The following is a 14,795-nucleotide window of genomic DNA, read 5'->3' as shown; positions in this document are numbered from 1 at the left end:
GTCCATGTCAACTTTATCAAATTATAGGCAGCGCCACCTAATGGCCAACATTGTAAATGCTCTGCACAGTCTAGTGTACCTATGCATACAGACCATTAATGTGACGTAAAGGTAGTGATTTTGTGACTGAATAACGGGCGGGCCCTCACATCCAGATGCCTCTTCTAACATCAGGTTTTTAACTTCTGGGAACCCACTGTTAAAAGTATAAAAATGTTCTACCTGCGTAAAACCGTCATTACATTATTACAAGCTCCGTCTTACTGTCAGTGATGAATACTAATCCTATACTCTGACAAGACCACAGACTGGCCATCTTGGTGAGCTACTTAACCCAATGATTTGCGTAAAACTGAAAGTCGTGTGTCCAAAAGGACAGCTTGGGGACTCAGGTGACCTCTTGGAAGCACAGAGAATTGAGGTTTTGTGAGACATCAAGCATAGGTGGTTTTGGGGTGAATGTGCAGTGGTGATGAGTGTTCTGGTGACAGATGGCCTCTTGGAAGCACAGAGAATGGAGGTTTTCTGTGACACCAAGCATAAGTGGTTTTGGGGTGAATGTGCTATAGAGTGGTGATGAGTGTTGTGGTGACAGATGGCCTCTTGGAAGCACAGAGAATGGAGGTTTTCTGTGACACCAGACATAAGTGGATTTGGGGTGAATGTACTATAAACAGGTGATGAGTGTTGTGGTGAAAGAAGGGGCGCCAGCAAAGGGAGGCAAGCGGATCCTAAGTCATCTTCACAACTCTGTGCAGAGGGGACAGATGGGCAAGGACTTTGGTGTCACCGGAAAGCAGCACATTATAGGGCTCAACACACACCAGGCTCACCTTGAGCACCTCGAGTGGAGAGAGGAGGATGCGAGCGACATCCAATGCCACGTTCCCTTGTCCCAGGATCACCGCCGTCTCACAGCTCAGGTCAGGGTCCAGCTGCCAAAGCAGAACAAAAAGGAGAATCAGAAACCGCAGAGCAGTCAAGATAGGGCATGGTTCCCTCTCGCCTATTGCTGACTTCCAATCGTGTCGGCTTTCCCTCTGCACTCCCCGCTGTGAAGAGCCCGACAGAGTCTTCCGACTCGCTGGCGCTAGACTCAATCTGGCCTTCGATGGTCTTCCATTGGTCGTCCTTCACCCACTGGATCCCCAGCACATGATGGTAACTGCCACAAACCTTCATCAATTGGATAAAGACCAAAAGCTCATCTCACCCGGCTCTGGCCCAAAATTCTGGTCAAGAACGTGGCGACCACCGTTAGACCCTGACCCTGGGAGACCCTAATCAGAGAAATCAACACAGACAAATAAACCCTCCATCTGCTAGCAATATTGTTCTCACAACAAAAACCGTATCTGAAATGTTCACATGTAACCTTACATTTTAGAAGGGTAACTAAACAACGACAGAATTAACACTGAACCCATGATATTGCCAAATTAGGGCTTCAGGATAACCCCAGACGCAAGATCTCTATGCCAAACGTGTGATAAAGTTGAAGCGACTCTGGAAGACCTTGCTCTAAATCACTATAACAGTTAAGTACACGCATATAACCCATGGATTCCTATTTGAAGTATGAAGCGAGATCTTTCTCCGGCTGCAAAAGTTAGAATCTAATCGCTTAATAACCTGTGCAGTCCGTTACTACACAAACACACACAAGGAACAAATGAAGAGGCTCACTGCTTGGTCCTCCGGCAGGCCGTTGTACCACCCAACAAAAGATCGAGCAGAATAAACCCCAGGAAGACTTTCTCCAGGGATTCCAAGCACTCGGTTATCCTCAGCGCCGTAGCTCTGCAGGGAAGGAAGCACACCAACGACGACACATGTTACTGATCGGATTAAAAATGGATGCAAATTTAATAACCCCCATAAAGGAGACAGCTGCATTACAATACAAGAACCATTTGGCAAGGATGAGGCGCCTATACAAAACTGCAGCAACTACTCGTCGACAAGAGCCAACAGCAGTTCCTAGCAGCAAGCACGCGTTACTGAGAGGAGAGCGCGCACCACTATTAACAGAATGCTGCACAACAACTTACAAGCGCATACAGCCGCGTTAGCAAGAACACTGCAATGCCACAATCAAACCTAATAAAAGACCACACCACCACATCTCACCCAAACAACCCGATAACAGTTAGCCTTTAGTGTTGTGCAAACCAAGAACAATTGCAGCCATCATGTAACACAATTATAGATTTCATCATTGAGGCCTTTGCACACAGCATAACTCAAGAACACATCACCCATTACTGCATGACAGTAACAAAGAAGAAAATGGACCACATTGGTTCATTTACATGGTGTTGTTTTAATGTGCTTAAAGTTATTTAATAATGAAATGCACAACAAAGAAAAGAAAAACACGTGTTCATTATGCCTTGAATATAACAATACTACAAACAGCCCTTTCAGAACATCTTTAATTAGCATTAACTGAGACATTGGCAGCCTTCTTAGTTTCTGAAATCTATTTAAATGTAGTCTTTCCCACTGCCCCATCTCTAGACACAACCCACTGTGGATCGAGTCAGTCGGGTTAGGTCCCCATCAATAATTCCTCGACACGCAAGGATGGAAACCTCTGCACGGCAGATCTGGAAGGCTGCTATGCGAACCATAGTGCACCACGCACAGGCCCTCGCTGTGCAGCAGAAAGCATGACTATTCTGCTGGAGTCTGTGGTCCTGCATATTATTGGCTTCACCCCCATTGCGGAGATGTGCAATGCGAGGTAGTCCATTTCATTCAGTGTTACTTACTGTACAGCACCTGACAGAAGCATGAACCCGGCCGATAATAAAAGGACAGAACTGCTAGCTGGTGGAATAGTCGGTTGACAACAACTCATGGAAGAATTCATCCTTTATATCGATCATGGCCAGGAAATCCACATTTTCACACACTAAAAGGTTTGTTGCAACTTGGTCATTTTGAGGGTCATTTTGCTTATGAATTTGTGCAGCCGACAACAGTTCCAGAATGGAGTACCACCCCCCCTTTTCTTGAGAGCCAAGAAGCAACAATAGGAAAACCCTATGCCCCTTTGGCATCCTTTCTATGCCCCCTTTTGGGATTGAAGCCAGGACCTACCATTGGAACTGCTCTACCTGATGTTGGACGGGTCTTGGTTGTCTGGGGCAAGTGAGGTTTCTGATATTTATATAATTAAAGCAAGCGGGCGTTGATGCCAAGCCTCTACTTGCCCTTAAGATTGGACCGCCCATTGGCATGACTTGTGAGCAGGTGGACTTGAAACAAGTCTGGCTTGCTTCATCTCTTGCAAACAGAATTGACTCAACAGTCTCCCCCTTTTTGAGAGGTGTATGTGTGCATGGACTAATTGTACCATCCGGAAGAGGCCTGCATGGTCATCTGATGATAGCATCTGGATAATCCACTGCATCTTTTGAAGGATCCTCAAAAGGTCTTCTGCCTCAGTCTCTCAACAAGCCAATGGCTTTAGTGATGTTCATAGTAGTGCTAATGCCCTGCAGATGGTAATCAATCTTTTTCGCAAAGAGATCCTTCCCATCAATGGGCATGTCAAGAATTGGGGACTGGACCACTGGTTAAACGTTTGTAGACTTCATCCAGGCGTGGAGCCTTAGCACTGCATTTTCTGCCTGAAACCACAATATACCACGTCCATGGCCAAATCTAATATTTGGTCTGAAGCTACTTTACCCTCCTTAATTTTAGTCTTCACCTCTTCCTGCTGATCTCCTTGGAGATGGTCCACTAATCTGTTAATTTTGTGTTACAACTCCCTTTCATACCGGGCTGTAATTGCCAGGGTGTAAGCTGTCCTACTGGTAATTGATGCTGATGCTAAAACCTTCCAGCCAATGGACTCTGCTCTCTACTTTACTGATCAGATGGGATTCATTGACTGACATCTTGCTGCCATGGTGACAACCAAGTTCAGTTCCGTGTTGTACCAGAGTAGAGTGGTGCAGTGTTAGGCGTCTTTTTCTTTTCCGGCCAGGCTGAGATGGGTGGCAATGATAAAGGAGCCTTAAATATCCCCTCCCTTGACTTTCATACGGTATCCAAAAAAAGAATGGTCGTGATTGTGCAACAACGTTTGCCTCTATTTTCGTCAATAACAGATTTCTTTTCCTCTTCTTTCATGACCTGGAGATCCAAGATCATTGATGATGTGAAGATCATTGTGTGAAAGGAGAACATGTCATCAGGCGGAGACACGCTGTCTGGTTTGGAGATAATATAATAATCCCATCCATCTTCTATAGGAGAGTTCTCTGGGACCTTCCTTTCACACGTCTTCCATTATCTGTTCTTCCTCTTCTGAAAACGAGTTCTAAGAAGAGGAACTAGATTGGTTGCAGTATCTTCAAAGGAATTGGCTTTTTCAAGTGTCATCGCCTTTGGAATGTTACAAAGATGTTTTCTAAAGACTGCAGGAGGGCAAGTTTAAGGGAGTCAACACAGTCTCCATCGGTCATTGGAAGACTTGGATACTCTAGAGAGTGTTCCTTCTAAGACAGAGAATGGGCTCAGTGTCTTCCTCCTCATGCTGGGAGGGTTTCAAATACCCTGGTAGGAGATCTGGTAAATCAGATTGTTCTTTAATACAAGTTAACTAACTAGGTTCAAAGTTGTTGACAGAAGCTCGGTTGAAAAGACAGTTGACAGTGGTGGTGCTGACGGAGGATGAAACTTTACTGCTAAAAGAGCAGTTAACAAGGGCTCATTTAACAACTGCTGTGCTTTGGCCAGTTGTTGGGCCATCAACGTCAGTCTGCTCGCCAATGAACACCTGTCCTACAAGAGGGATATGTCAGTCTCCGAGATCAAGCCCCTGAACAGGTGTTTGTCTGTCAATGAGGACTTCATGGATGATCTAGCTATGGACGGCAGTATCTCCACTAATGTACCATGTATGGACAACATGGCAGTGGCGGGTGCTCCACTGATGGCACAGTGAGACAGGGAGTGTGTCAGTTCATAACACATTTGTGGTGCTTAGGCTTACATTTTCCTTCCCAGAAGCTGCCAGGATGGGTACAACTAGGTCTCCTTCTCTGGGGACAATAGCCTTGGTGGAGCAATGGGCCATCTCTACCGTGAAAGCTCTCCTTTTCGGAGGCGCTAGCTTCTGTGGCATTCCGACATGAAAAATGGCTGGATCCATTTCCACAAAATCCTCACTAGAGGGCAAACCTTTATTTCCTACAAAAAGTGTAGCAGCTTACTATGCTTTTCCAAGAGGGTTCGATATGTGAAAGCCTTTCAGATCGTACATTTCTCATGCTTGTGAGGCTGCAGGATAAAATGTATGTGGGTATGGACTAGTTGTAACATCAGGAAGAGGCCTCTATGGTCATCTAATGATGGTATCTGGATAATCCACTGTATGCTTTGGAGGATCCTCAAAAGGTCTTCCGAGTCAGTCTCTCAACAAGCTAATGGCTTTAGTGATGTCTATAGTAGTATTAATGCCCTTCAGATGAGAATCGTTTTCGCAAAGAGATCCTTCCCATTAAAGGGCATGTCAAGAATTTGGAATAGAACAACTAGTTGAAAGTTGGTTGCCTTCATCCAGGCGTAGAGCCTTGGGGCTGCTTTCTCTGCCTGAAACCAAAATCTGCCAGTCCATGGCCAAGTCTAATGTTTAGTCTGAAGCTACCTTACCTTCCTTAATGTTAGTTTTCGCCAGCATTGAAGATGTTTTTTTTTCCAATTGTTGTCACACTTCTAGAGAATGGATTTCTTTTTATAGGACAATCCCCAGTGCTATCTTCTTGAGACACCTCAAAGAAGTGTAAAAACTGAAGTGGAGGCAGAATTTCAATGATAGAAGCCCGCAGATGTGGAATCTTCCTGTGATTATAGGGGTGCGGAGAGGTGTCCACAGATTTAGAGAGTTGTAGAAAAAATGCTAGAAGAAGTTGAAAAAGCTCACAGAGCTCACAGAGGGCTAACTGGCACACGTTGTGAAAAGAAGAACCTGAGCACGTTGGTGATGGGTGGAGCCTAAACCTACCAAGTGTCCTCAATGTAACCCTGGATCCACACCTGAGAGAAAGCCACGGGAGAATACTGAGAAAGAGGATTCTGGTGGACCACACTGATTTGAGTGGGTACCCGAATGTTGTAATTGATGCATCTCTGTGACTGGGGCTATGGTTGCTTAACCAGCCACAATTTGCCATAAATGGGTCTGCCTGCTACATCCCCTTGTAGAACTTCGAAATGAGACCCAACACATGGAAACAGATGCCAAGCTGAACACTGGGCATGAGGCAACCGACTGAAACTGAAAGCATGCAAGAGCCACCTGCAGGACAAGTACTGTCCCAGGACGGGCTGTACCAAACCTCCCACTACCAGAGAAAGACCTTGCCTGAAGTTAACTTGTCTTGAGCGGACAGGCCCAGTCAATTCACTAGCCCCCGAGATAACTGAACCCAGTGAGTCTTGCCGCCTGTTCCTTTGATTCTGAGGAGTGTTATCTGTAGCGCAACCACACAAACTAATTTGCTTCTAGGAGCTGTAAGAAACAAGCACTAAGTCAAGAAGAATAAACAATTATGAGCACAGTAAACATTTATGGCCATCAGGATGGAAATGCTTATATTTCTAATGGAAGTGTTTACATTTCCATGGGGCCTGAACAGAACATCTTTTATCTCCTCTATTATGCCTGGAGGGAGGCAAGGTCAATAAGTGGCGACTATAAGAGTGAAGTGGTCTGTTTGCGACAGAATTTTAAGGTACAGCCAGACCATGCACTCATTTAAAAGTAAGAATATATTTCAAACAGGATGTGGCCATGCCCGGGGAACCAGTGCAATGAATAATGTAACGAGCTAACAGTTTTGTAAGTTTGGTAGCAGGATTTTGTAGCATTTGAAATTGTTGGATTTGGTAGGCTGCAAGGCCTACATAAAGCCGGTATGTGCAATCAGGTGTTACCCATAACTGACAAGAAGTGGGAGCATCAGAAACTGAGCACGCCATCAGCATTGGAGTACTGTGGCATTTTACCACATGGAGTGGTCTACAGATAAAAATCTCCAGTGAACTTGGGCACTATCAGGAGTGCATTTCCTACCTAAGCTGCTGTTGCTAGACCTTGCTGGAACACCCCCCCCCCCGGAACCCCATCATCAGCTCCGCCCCCAACGCAGACATCTTGCCCACATCTCAGGCTTGAGCAGTTTCCCCATCAACATAAACTCTTACCATCAGTGGCTCGACAGAATTCCTGCTTACTTGAAGATCCTCTGACAGTTACTCTCCCACCACCACTGGAGAGAAGAACACCGGAGACCCTTGACATGGCCAGGAACTACTGCGAAGAACAGTCCACTCGGCTAGTCTTCAGATAAGCACTGAAGCAATACTTAATGCAGGATTATGTCAGTAACATTAGCACTATCCTTACCACTGGGGAACCACTCAGCATCAGGACTAGTATACCACTAAGCCTGTCTGCCATGCTCACTATTTCCTATAGGAGACTAATCCTCAGAGGAGTAGATACAAACCCCGCTGCCCCTGTGCCACTCTACTATAAACAGCTTAAGACCCTGGTTAGCCTTGAACTTCTCCCTGACAGAATAAAGTCTAATGTATTTTGCCCTCAGAGACTGGAGATTTTCTAAACACAGTGTACCAGTTACTACAAATATACCATTGCCTACCTTTTATGATGAGATAAAAGATGTTGAACATATTACTCTGGTGCCCGCCTATTCAGGTCTACCCAGTGCCCCCTAGGGGAGCCAACCTTGAGAGCTCAACTACTGATACTAATAGATGAGCCAAGGAGGCTAAGGGATAGCCTGTCTGTCTTGATTTCGCAATGCAATGCAGGCGCCTAACCCTATGACCAGGAGGATCCTCCTAACAGAGCAAACAATGATCGGTGCTTCTAGGGAGAAATTATCCAGACTCGGTTTCTTGATTGCTATGTTACTGTTTGTATGGCACCAACTACGCCCAACACATCTTCCTGGCAAGGCCCTTTGAGGATCAGATTACCAGGGCTAGGAGAAACGCCAGTATTAATGCAAAAACACCCATGTCTTCTGGTGTCGGGGGAAGATAAGGAGGCCAACTAGCGACTGAAATGTTATTAGGAACAAGGCTCAAAGCTTAGCTGAAACCAGGTAAAAGAATATACAATGCATTCAATGTATGTATTTGGATTTAGAAAGCACGTTCAACAAAGAGCTGTACAAATGAATTAACCAAGCATCAACCAATTAATGCTAAACAGGGAGCAATCAACATGAAGCAGGACATTAATTATGAGAGGAAGATAAAACATAGGCTTACAAAGAGAAGGGGAAAAAAACGAGCATGGGTGCAGAAGGTACTACTACAGCTGGGTCTTCCATAATATGGGTGCACAATGAGAACATTTACAGAAATGGGATCGCGCTCTGGGAGGACAGGGAACAGCCAGAAGAAAGAGGGATGAGGAATAAAGAGTGCACCGGGAGAACAGATGGGGTCATGGGAGGAGAAAAAGGTGGGGTACGTCGATGAAGACACCTTAAAGCAAAAAGGAAAGCATAAGAAATAACCAGCAAAGTGGAGGCGGGCAGGAAAGGAGAGCAACAAAAAGAGGGACATGTGAGCGATGGGATGGAGAAATTAGAGAAGAATAGCAGAATTTTAGACAAGCTGAAGAGTGGATAAATAATAAGAAGGAAGACCCTGGAGGAGCATAGAGTAAGTTCAATCAAGACAAAACTAGCTAAAGTATAAGAATGTTAGTTGTACAAAAGGTAAATAAATGTCAAATTGTACTTTTATTACAGAGCTGATAGCAACAGGAACAGGCAAGGAATCAAATGTAATCAGAAAGTAAGTGGTGGGTTATGGAGGACGAGTAGGTTCTGAGCAGATAAAGCCATTTATTAGATCTTAGCCCTACAGAGTTCACATATTGCGACATTTGTGAACATGAAATAGAGGAAACATTTTATGGAACCACTCAAGGACAGTGCAAAATTCAATGAGATGTTCAACTGGCAGCCAAAGAAGTTGCCAAATAACAGGGGAAATGTGAGCCTCGGGTCCAGTGCCAGTGGACAATCAGGTTGCTGGATATTTAATGGAATATCTCAACAAGAGATTATTTGCATAATCATGTAATGAACATATTATTCCTGAAGTGATTACAGCTATGAAACATGAAGAAAAGGCTTCACATTCTTAGATGGAAGAAACACAATTTGGATAGATCGTGACGTCAAGGAGAAGTTGCTGTCAATAATTAGTTCCAAGTTCTTTGCTTGTTCTTTTGGGAATGGAATAGTACAGAGAGGACCACTTCTCACTTGCTCTTTGCAAAGCTTCTCAGGTATCCAGCGTAGAAGTCTCAACAAAGGACCAAAAAAGCCAAGGGTTGCTTGTGTGCTTGCACCCATTAATGTAAGGAAGGACTATGGCCGATACCTCCTGCCACAAATACAAGCAACACAAGGCAGGATCACAACATGGGTATTCAGTGCCACACCATCTACCACATGCCACTTACTGCTATCACCACACTGTCAACACGCAGTAACATTTTACGCACCAAATGCCTGGAAACAATACAGATGACATTATGCAGTTATACTCAACACCTCCATACCCACAATCTGACAAGCTGCAGACATGACAAACTTCACAAATCATGCCATAGAGATAATTACAAAGATCTGTTTCCCATAGCCTTCTTCCTTCCGCCTGCACAACCTGACCCAAGATGGCTATTCAATTCAACACCTCATTAGCATCAACATCACAGGTGGTGATCCCACCAAAATACATGGATGACCAGGTCCTGCACTGCCTTGGAGCCAAAAGAGGAGGTAAGGCGCACCATGTTGGGCCCGGATGGGTACAGGCAGGTGCATACTGAGAGTGTGGGGTGAGGAACAAAGAATGGGCTTTGAGGCGGTAACCCTGGTTAAACTAAACAAGTAACAAGGTAACAAGAATGGTGTAGGTAAAATAATGGGGCCATTACAGGTAGATCAGGGGGAACAGGGACGAGGTCAATGAGAAGAAACAGTGGTAGAGACGGCTTGAGGGTAGAGCAGTCAAGGTGCTGCCAAAGCAAAGGTGGATGCAAAGGGATCAGGATAGCAGGCTGGAGCAGCTGGGGCCATGATTGGAGGGACATGCAAGAACCAGGCAGGTAATGAGGGGGTACATGGAAAGAGTCCTTGTGGGGTAATAAAGGGTGGGAGAGAATAATTTGCATCAGGGCTGCGGTATAGCATCTTCTGTTGGCAGGACAGGCAGGCGGGCCACAGTAAAGCATCACAGAAGGATTTGACTTGTGGCCTGCACATCACGCTGACAGTAGGCAAAGGGTAGACAAGGGGGAAGGTTGTTGCAGTAAAAGGCAAAGATGAGAAAATAGGACTGGTTTGCATTCGGGAAAACGGTGTTGTCAAAACGTCAAAGAGGGGCAACATCACTTGGACACAGAACCTGCGTGGAGACCCTGCCTGAACTTGTATCATTCCAAAACGCTTCCTGATGACAAAGCTCTGCCCCAGTACCGGCAATAGGGAACATCCAACAACCAGAGGAAGTACATATATGATGCTCTCTTCCCCTGACATGGTGGGGTCGGAAGAGTAACAAGCCCTTGGGGACTCCTGCCCTCAGGTAGCGTTGCTGCCAACTGTAAGGTAAGGTTTTCATAGAAATGGTAAATCTTCCTGACCTGGGTCAACCCCTGAACATTTTGCTTTACTTGTGGAATATTTTTTCTTAATACCACTGTGAGTGGGAACCTTTTTCCACACTCACAGAATCTTTTACTCTTTTTATGGGTGTCATTTTTTTGACTCTCCATAGTGTCTTAAATTTATCCTCTTTAACAACTTATTGGCAATAAGTGCCTGTTGTTGCTGGGTTGCCCTAGGGGCTCCCCTTTTAACTTTCTTTTGCTAACCTTGAGTGAACTACAGTTCCCAAGGGTAGAAGGGATCCCTTTTACATTTTATTTTGTGAAACCAGCAGACCCCACCTTATGTGGAGTGCTGGGGAGATACAATGTATCCCCTTTCACACTAAAACTAACAATTCTGTTACAGGGACAAGCTTACCTTCAATGGCAGTGATACCTTGTATTAATATGGTGCACATTTACTGCCGGCTGTGTTCACAGCTGCACCTAAGGGTGCTCATTTTACCAAAATGCCCCCCCCCCCCGTCTTCTTTTTTTGCCATTTTAGTATTTCTTGTCCTTTCTTGTTCCTTACCCTGACATCCAGGGCAGGAAATAACTTTGTGTGATTTTTATCTTCGGTGGGAGTCCCCTGGACTCCCTGCCCAGGCTCCAGTCTGTCTGTGAGGGCAGGAAGCAAGGGAGGAGACCACAACTCCACAGCCCTTTGTCTTACTCCTTGCCTGAATGGGGACACATCCCAGTGGGGGCCTGTCTGTCCTGATTGGACAACCAGCCTGCCCCCTCTTGTAAAATGCAGGGAGAGAATGCAGAAGTTGTGCTGTAGTTCCTGTTAATTACTGTGAACCTGGAAGCTGAAGACAAGTCGACCACTTGCACCAAAACTGAAGAGGATGATGAAGGAAAAGCGGACAAAACTATTTCCAGCGACCGGAGACCCTGCTGTGTAACTGGAGACTGCTGTAGCCCTTCCTTCCAATCGACCTGAGGACTCTGAAAAAGATGACCCTGACACAGAGCCTGTTGAGACCCAATAGACTCAAGCCTGCATTTTGAGCCATCCCACGCGTTGCTGCAACCTTGTGTTGCTGCAATACCCCAATACCCTGGGACCTCGAGCCACTGTGCAGTGCACGGTCTTCTGAATCTCGATGAAACTTCGTGGACATCCTAGTGGATCTCCAGGGACACGAATCGTATCTGAAAAGTCCCCTCAACAGAGTGCTGGACCTTTGGAACAACGAGAATTCAACCGCAATTTTCTGTCTTCTTCTGTGCTCCTTGAAAGGTTGCCAAATCCGCAGAACCACATTCAGCCACGAGGAAAACCTTGCCTAGAGCATTATTCATTGATCCCTGCTGCAAAGTTCCTTCTGAGGTCTTGTTTTCAGTCATCACTACAAAGAGTCCACTGACCGGGAATTTGGCTGCTTACCCTTAAGTCCTCCTGCTGCAACATCATCTTCAATGCTGAGGTACCATGTTTGCTTGGGTATGTACTTACCTTATGTCTCTTAGGATTTCTGTGTAGCTATGGGGTGTTTTCTGTGATGGGGAGGCCTCTCATCCAGTACACCCAGTCCCACTGCTAGAATCCTGCTAGGGTGTCTTCTGTGAAGTCCCTGGACCCTCATCTAACTCAGAAGTAAAGTACTCACCTGTTTGCCCAGTCTTCCTAAGGAACTCTGACTTTTGCTACTCACAAACCTATCCCGACACTGCCTGTTGGACACTAGATCCTAGAGACCCCCCCTTCTGCCACTGAGAACACTCATGCTCCAAGAATAAGGGAAAGGCTTTTAAGGGATTGGGCCATTTACCTAGAAAAGAAAATAAGTGTTTAAAAGTTACTTACTTGTAAAAGAGTTGGTTGGTAACTGTAACTAAGAACTTTTGTAACTGTTCACTCTTACTTAACTTGGATGTGTGATGCACTATTCTTAAAAGTATGGTTACTCTTAAAAGTATGGTTACATCTTTCCTTCCTTAGAAACTGTTTTGCCATTCTAATAGAAAGTAGATGTGAAGTTATATTACTAACCTGTGATTAGGTTGTGCCTCTTCCCAAAAGTAATCTGTTGGTTTCACCAGAATATCCCTGCATGGTAATTGTATGAGTGTCCTACAACTGATGGTATCACCAGATTAGTCCTGTTAGGATAACTGTATGAGTGTCCCCCAACGTAGTCTTGCTTCCCCTGACTTGCTGTTAGCATGTCCAGAATAAGCCTGTATTAGGTCATTGCCTACTTTTCCTGTGCTATCTAACCCAGAGTCAGTGGTTCCAACTGTCCCTTATAAGTCCTACATCAGGCTCCTGTATAGTTGTGAAAGATCTAACCTGGGACCCTTATGAGATTAAAAATATATATGGGTTTTACTTGGTTTGCTGTGTGCCATCCACAAATAAGTTACCAGAGTTACTGCTTATCTCAATCTGTGTTTCACTGATCTCAAAAGCACCTGTAATTGAATATTACATCCTTAGGTTGTACTCACCTAGTAAAATTGTGTGTTTTCACAAAAGTAGTTATAGGTTTTTACTGTACCTGGAATAAGTGTTCCACTATTCACAAAAAGTATATTGTCCAGTTGACTGATTATGTGATTTGTACTGAGAGTCACTGTACAACTGGTAGGGTCTACTGCCCTTGCATTACTGAACGTAATTGTGAAAGTAACAATTGGTTTTTACTCCCCAAGAATAGGTGTAACCTATACCAAATGGGTATGAAAAGGTTTTGGCTTCCCTAGAACTACTGTTAGGTGTTCCAAAAAAGGCTTATACTTTGGTCTGTGTACCTTCAAGTATAGTGTTGTTTTTTTATAATTGCGATTACATATAATCTGTGATAGTACTTATTTACCCCTAGATTTATCTGGCCCTACCTGTATTTAAATAAATCATTTTTTTTTTACATGCATAGTGTTTCAGTGTTTCTTTTGACCATTTGTATTACAATTTAATTTGTACTGATTCTACAGCCCTCTATCCCTCTGAAAATAAGCCTGGCTGCTCTGTCTACGCTACCAAGAACTGAGGTGGTACAGCCTTATACTAAGAATGGAGTCCTGTACTACCTCAGTTCAATGGTTTTACTAAGACGGACTTCAGAAAAACTGTCCTAACACTAACCCTACACAAACCTGAAATGCAGAAGCAAGGGCACTTCCAAGACCTGCTGTTGCTATTAACCCAAGCTAGAACTAAGCTACAAAAAACGCAAAGTAAATGCCAGCACGCTGAGTAGTGCTTTTTTAACCAGAAACTGCAGCTGTTGGGCCCCTGACTACACCTTCCACCACTGGAACAAAGCTTCCACCCAACCAGACAGCTGTAACCCTGCTTTTGAAGGTCTTCTTCTAATAAACTCCATCTCCTGTTGTTTCGCAGCTGTCCTGCTTGTTTGAAGAATCTCGGATAGTGCTCAGACACCACCACCGGAGAACCAGCACACAGAAAACTGCTGCCATTGACCTTTTACGTAGGTAAGATGTTCATGGCAGCAGTTTCCGCTCCTGGATCAAAGCGTTGACAGGCATGGTTAGGAATTGCACAAGATTTGTGATCACGCCCAACACTCGACTTACCTTTGGAAAAGCACCTGAACGGTCCTGTAGAAAGTTCCATACTTTAACGTTGGCCCTTTAATTCAAATTTGGATCTATTCCTACCACTGGGCGACTGCACAGCATCAAGACCAGTATCCCACTCAGCCAATCAGAAACATGCACATCTCCCCCACTATCTCCTATTGATGACAGACCTGCGGTTGAGCAATTACAGGCGCTATAATTAACTTATTTTTCTAAATCGATGTTTGACCTTGAAGTTGTTTCGAAATAATAGGATTAGGACAAAAGAATTCTCCCTTTAAAGTTTCGAGACTTCCCAACCTGAAATGACTTACTTATAACAGCACCCATACTTGTACCTACATTTGCGAATTATGAAGCATATGGTCATATACACACCTCTGTGAACATATCGCTGTATACAAAAGCATACGGAGTACTATGGATCTTTGTCTACCCGACTCTTACCTAGGAGCCAAAAGTGAGCGCTTGAACAGAGTTCTCTTTTCAGGGAGTAAGGGAAGCTAAGGGATAG

The 14,795-nt window shown here is 44.7% G+C and overlaps 1 protein-coding gene across 1 annotated transcript in view; it reads right to left on the bottom strand.

Annotated features, from left to right (window-relative positions):
• FDXR (ferredoxin reductase) overlaps positions 1-14,795 on the bottom strand; it is a 152,099-nt gene that overhangs the window by 65,386 nt on the left and 71,918 nt on the right. Inside the window, exons 5-6 of the mRNA XM_069654854.1 lie at positions 1,687-1,800; positions 834-935 (exon numbers count right to left, since the gene is read on the bottom strand). Coding sequence (XP_069510955.1) covers positions 834-935; positions 1,687-1,800 — 216 coding nt within the window. The remainder of the gene's footprint in view (positions 1-833; positions 936-1,686; positions 1,801-14,795) is intronic.

This window comes from Ambystoma mexicanum, chromosome 3q (assembly GCF_040938575.1).
Source record: "Ambystoma mexicanum isolate Mex_15411 chromosome 3q, UKY_AmexF1_1, whole genome shotgun sequence".
NCBI classification, from domain to species: domain Eukaryota; kingdom Metazoa; phylum Chordata; class Amphibia; order Caudata; family Ambystomatidae; genus Ambystoma; species Ambystoma mexicanum.
This window is presented reverse-complemented; position numbering and strand designations above follow the sequence as displayed.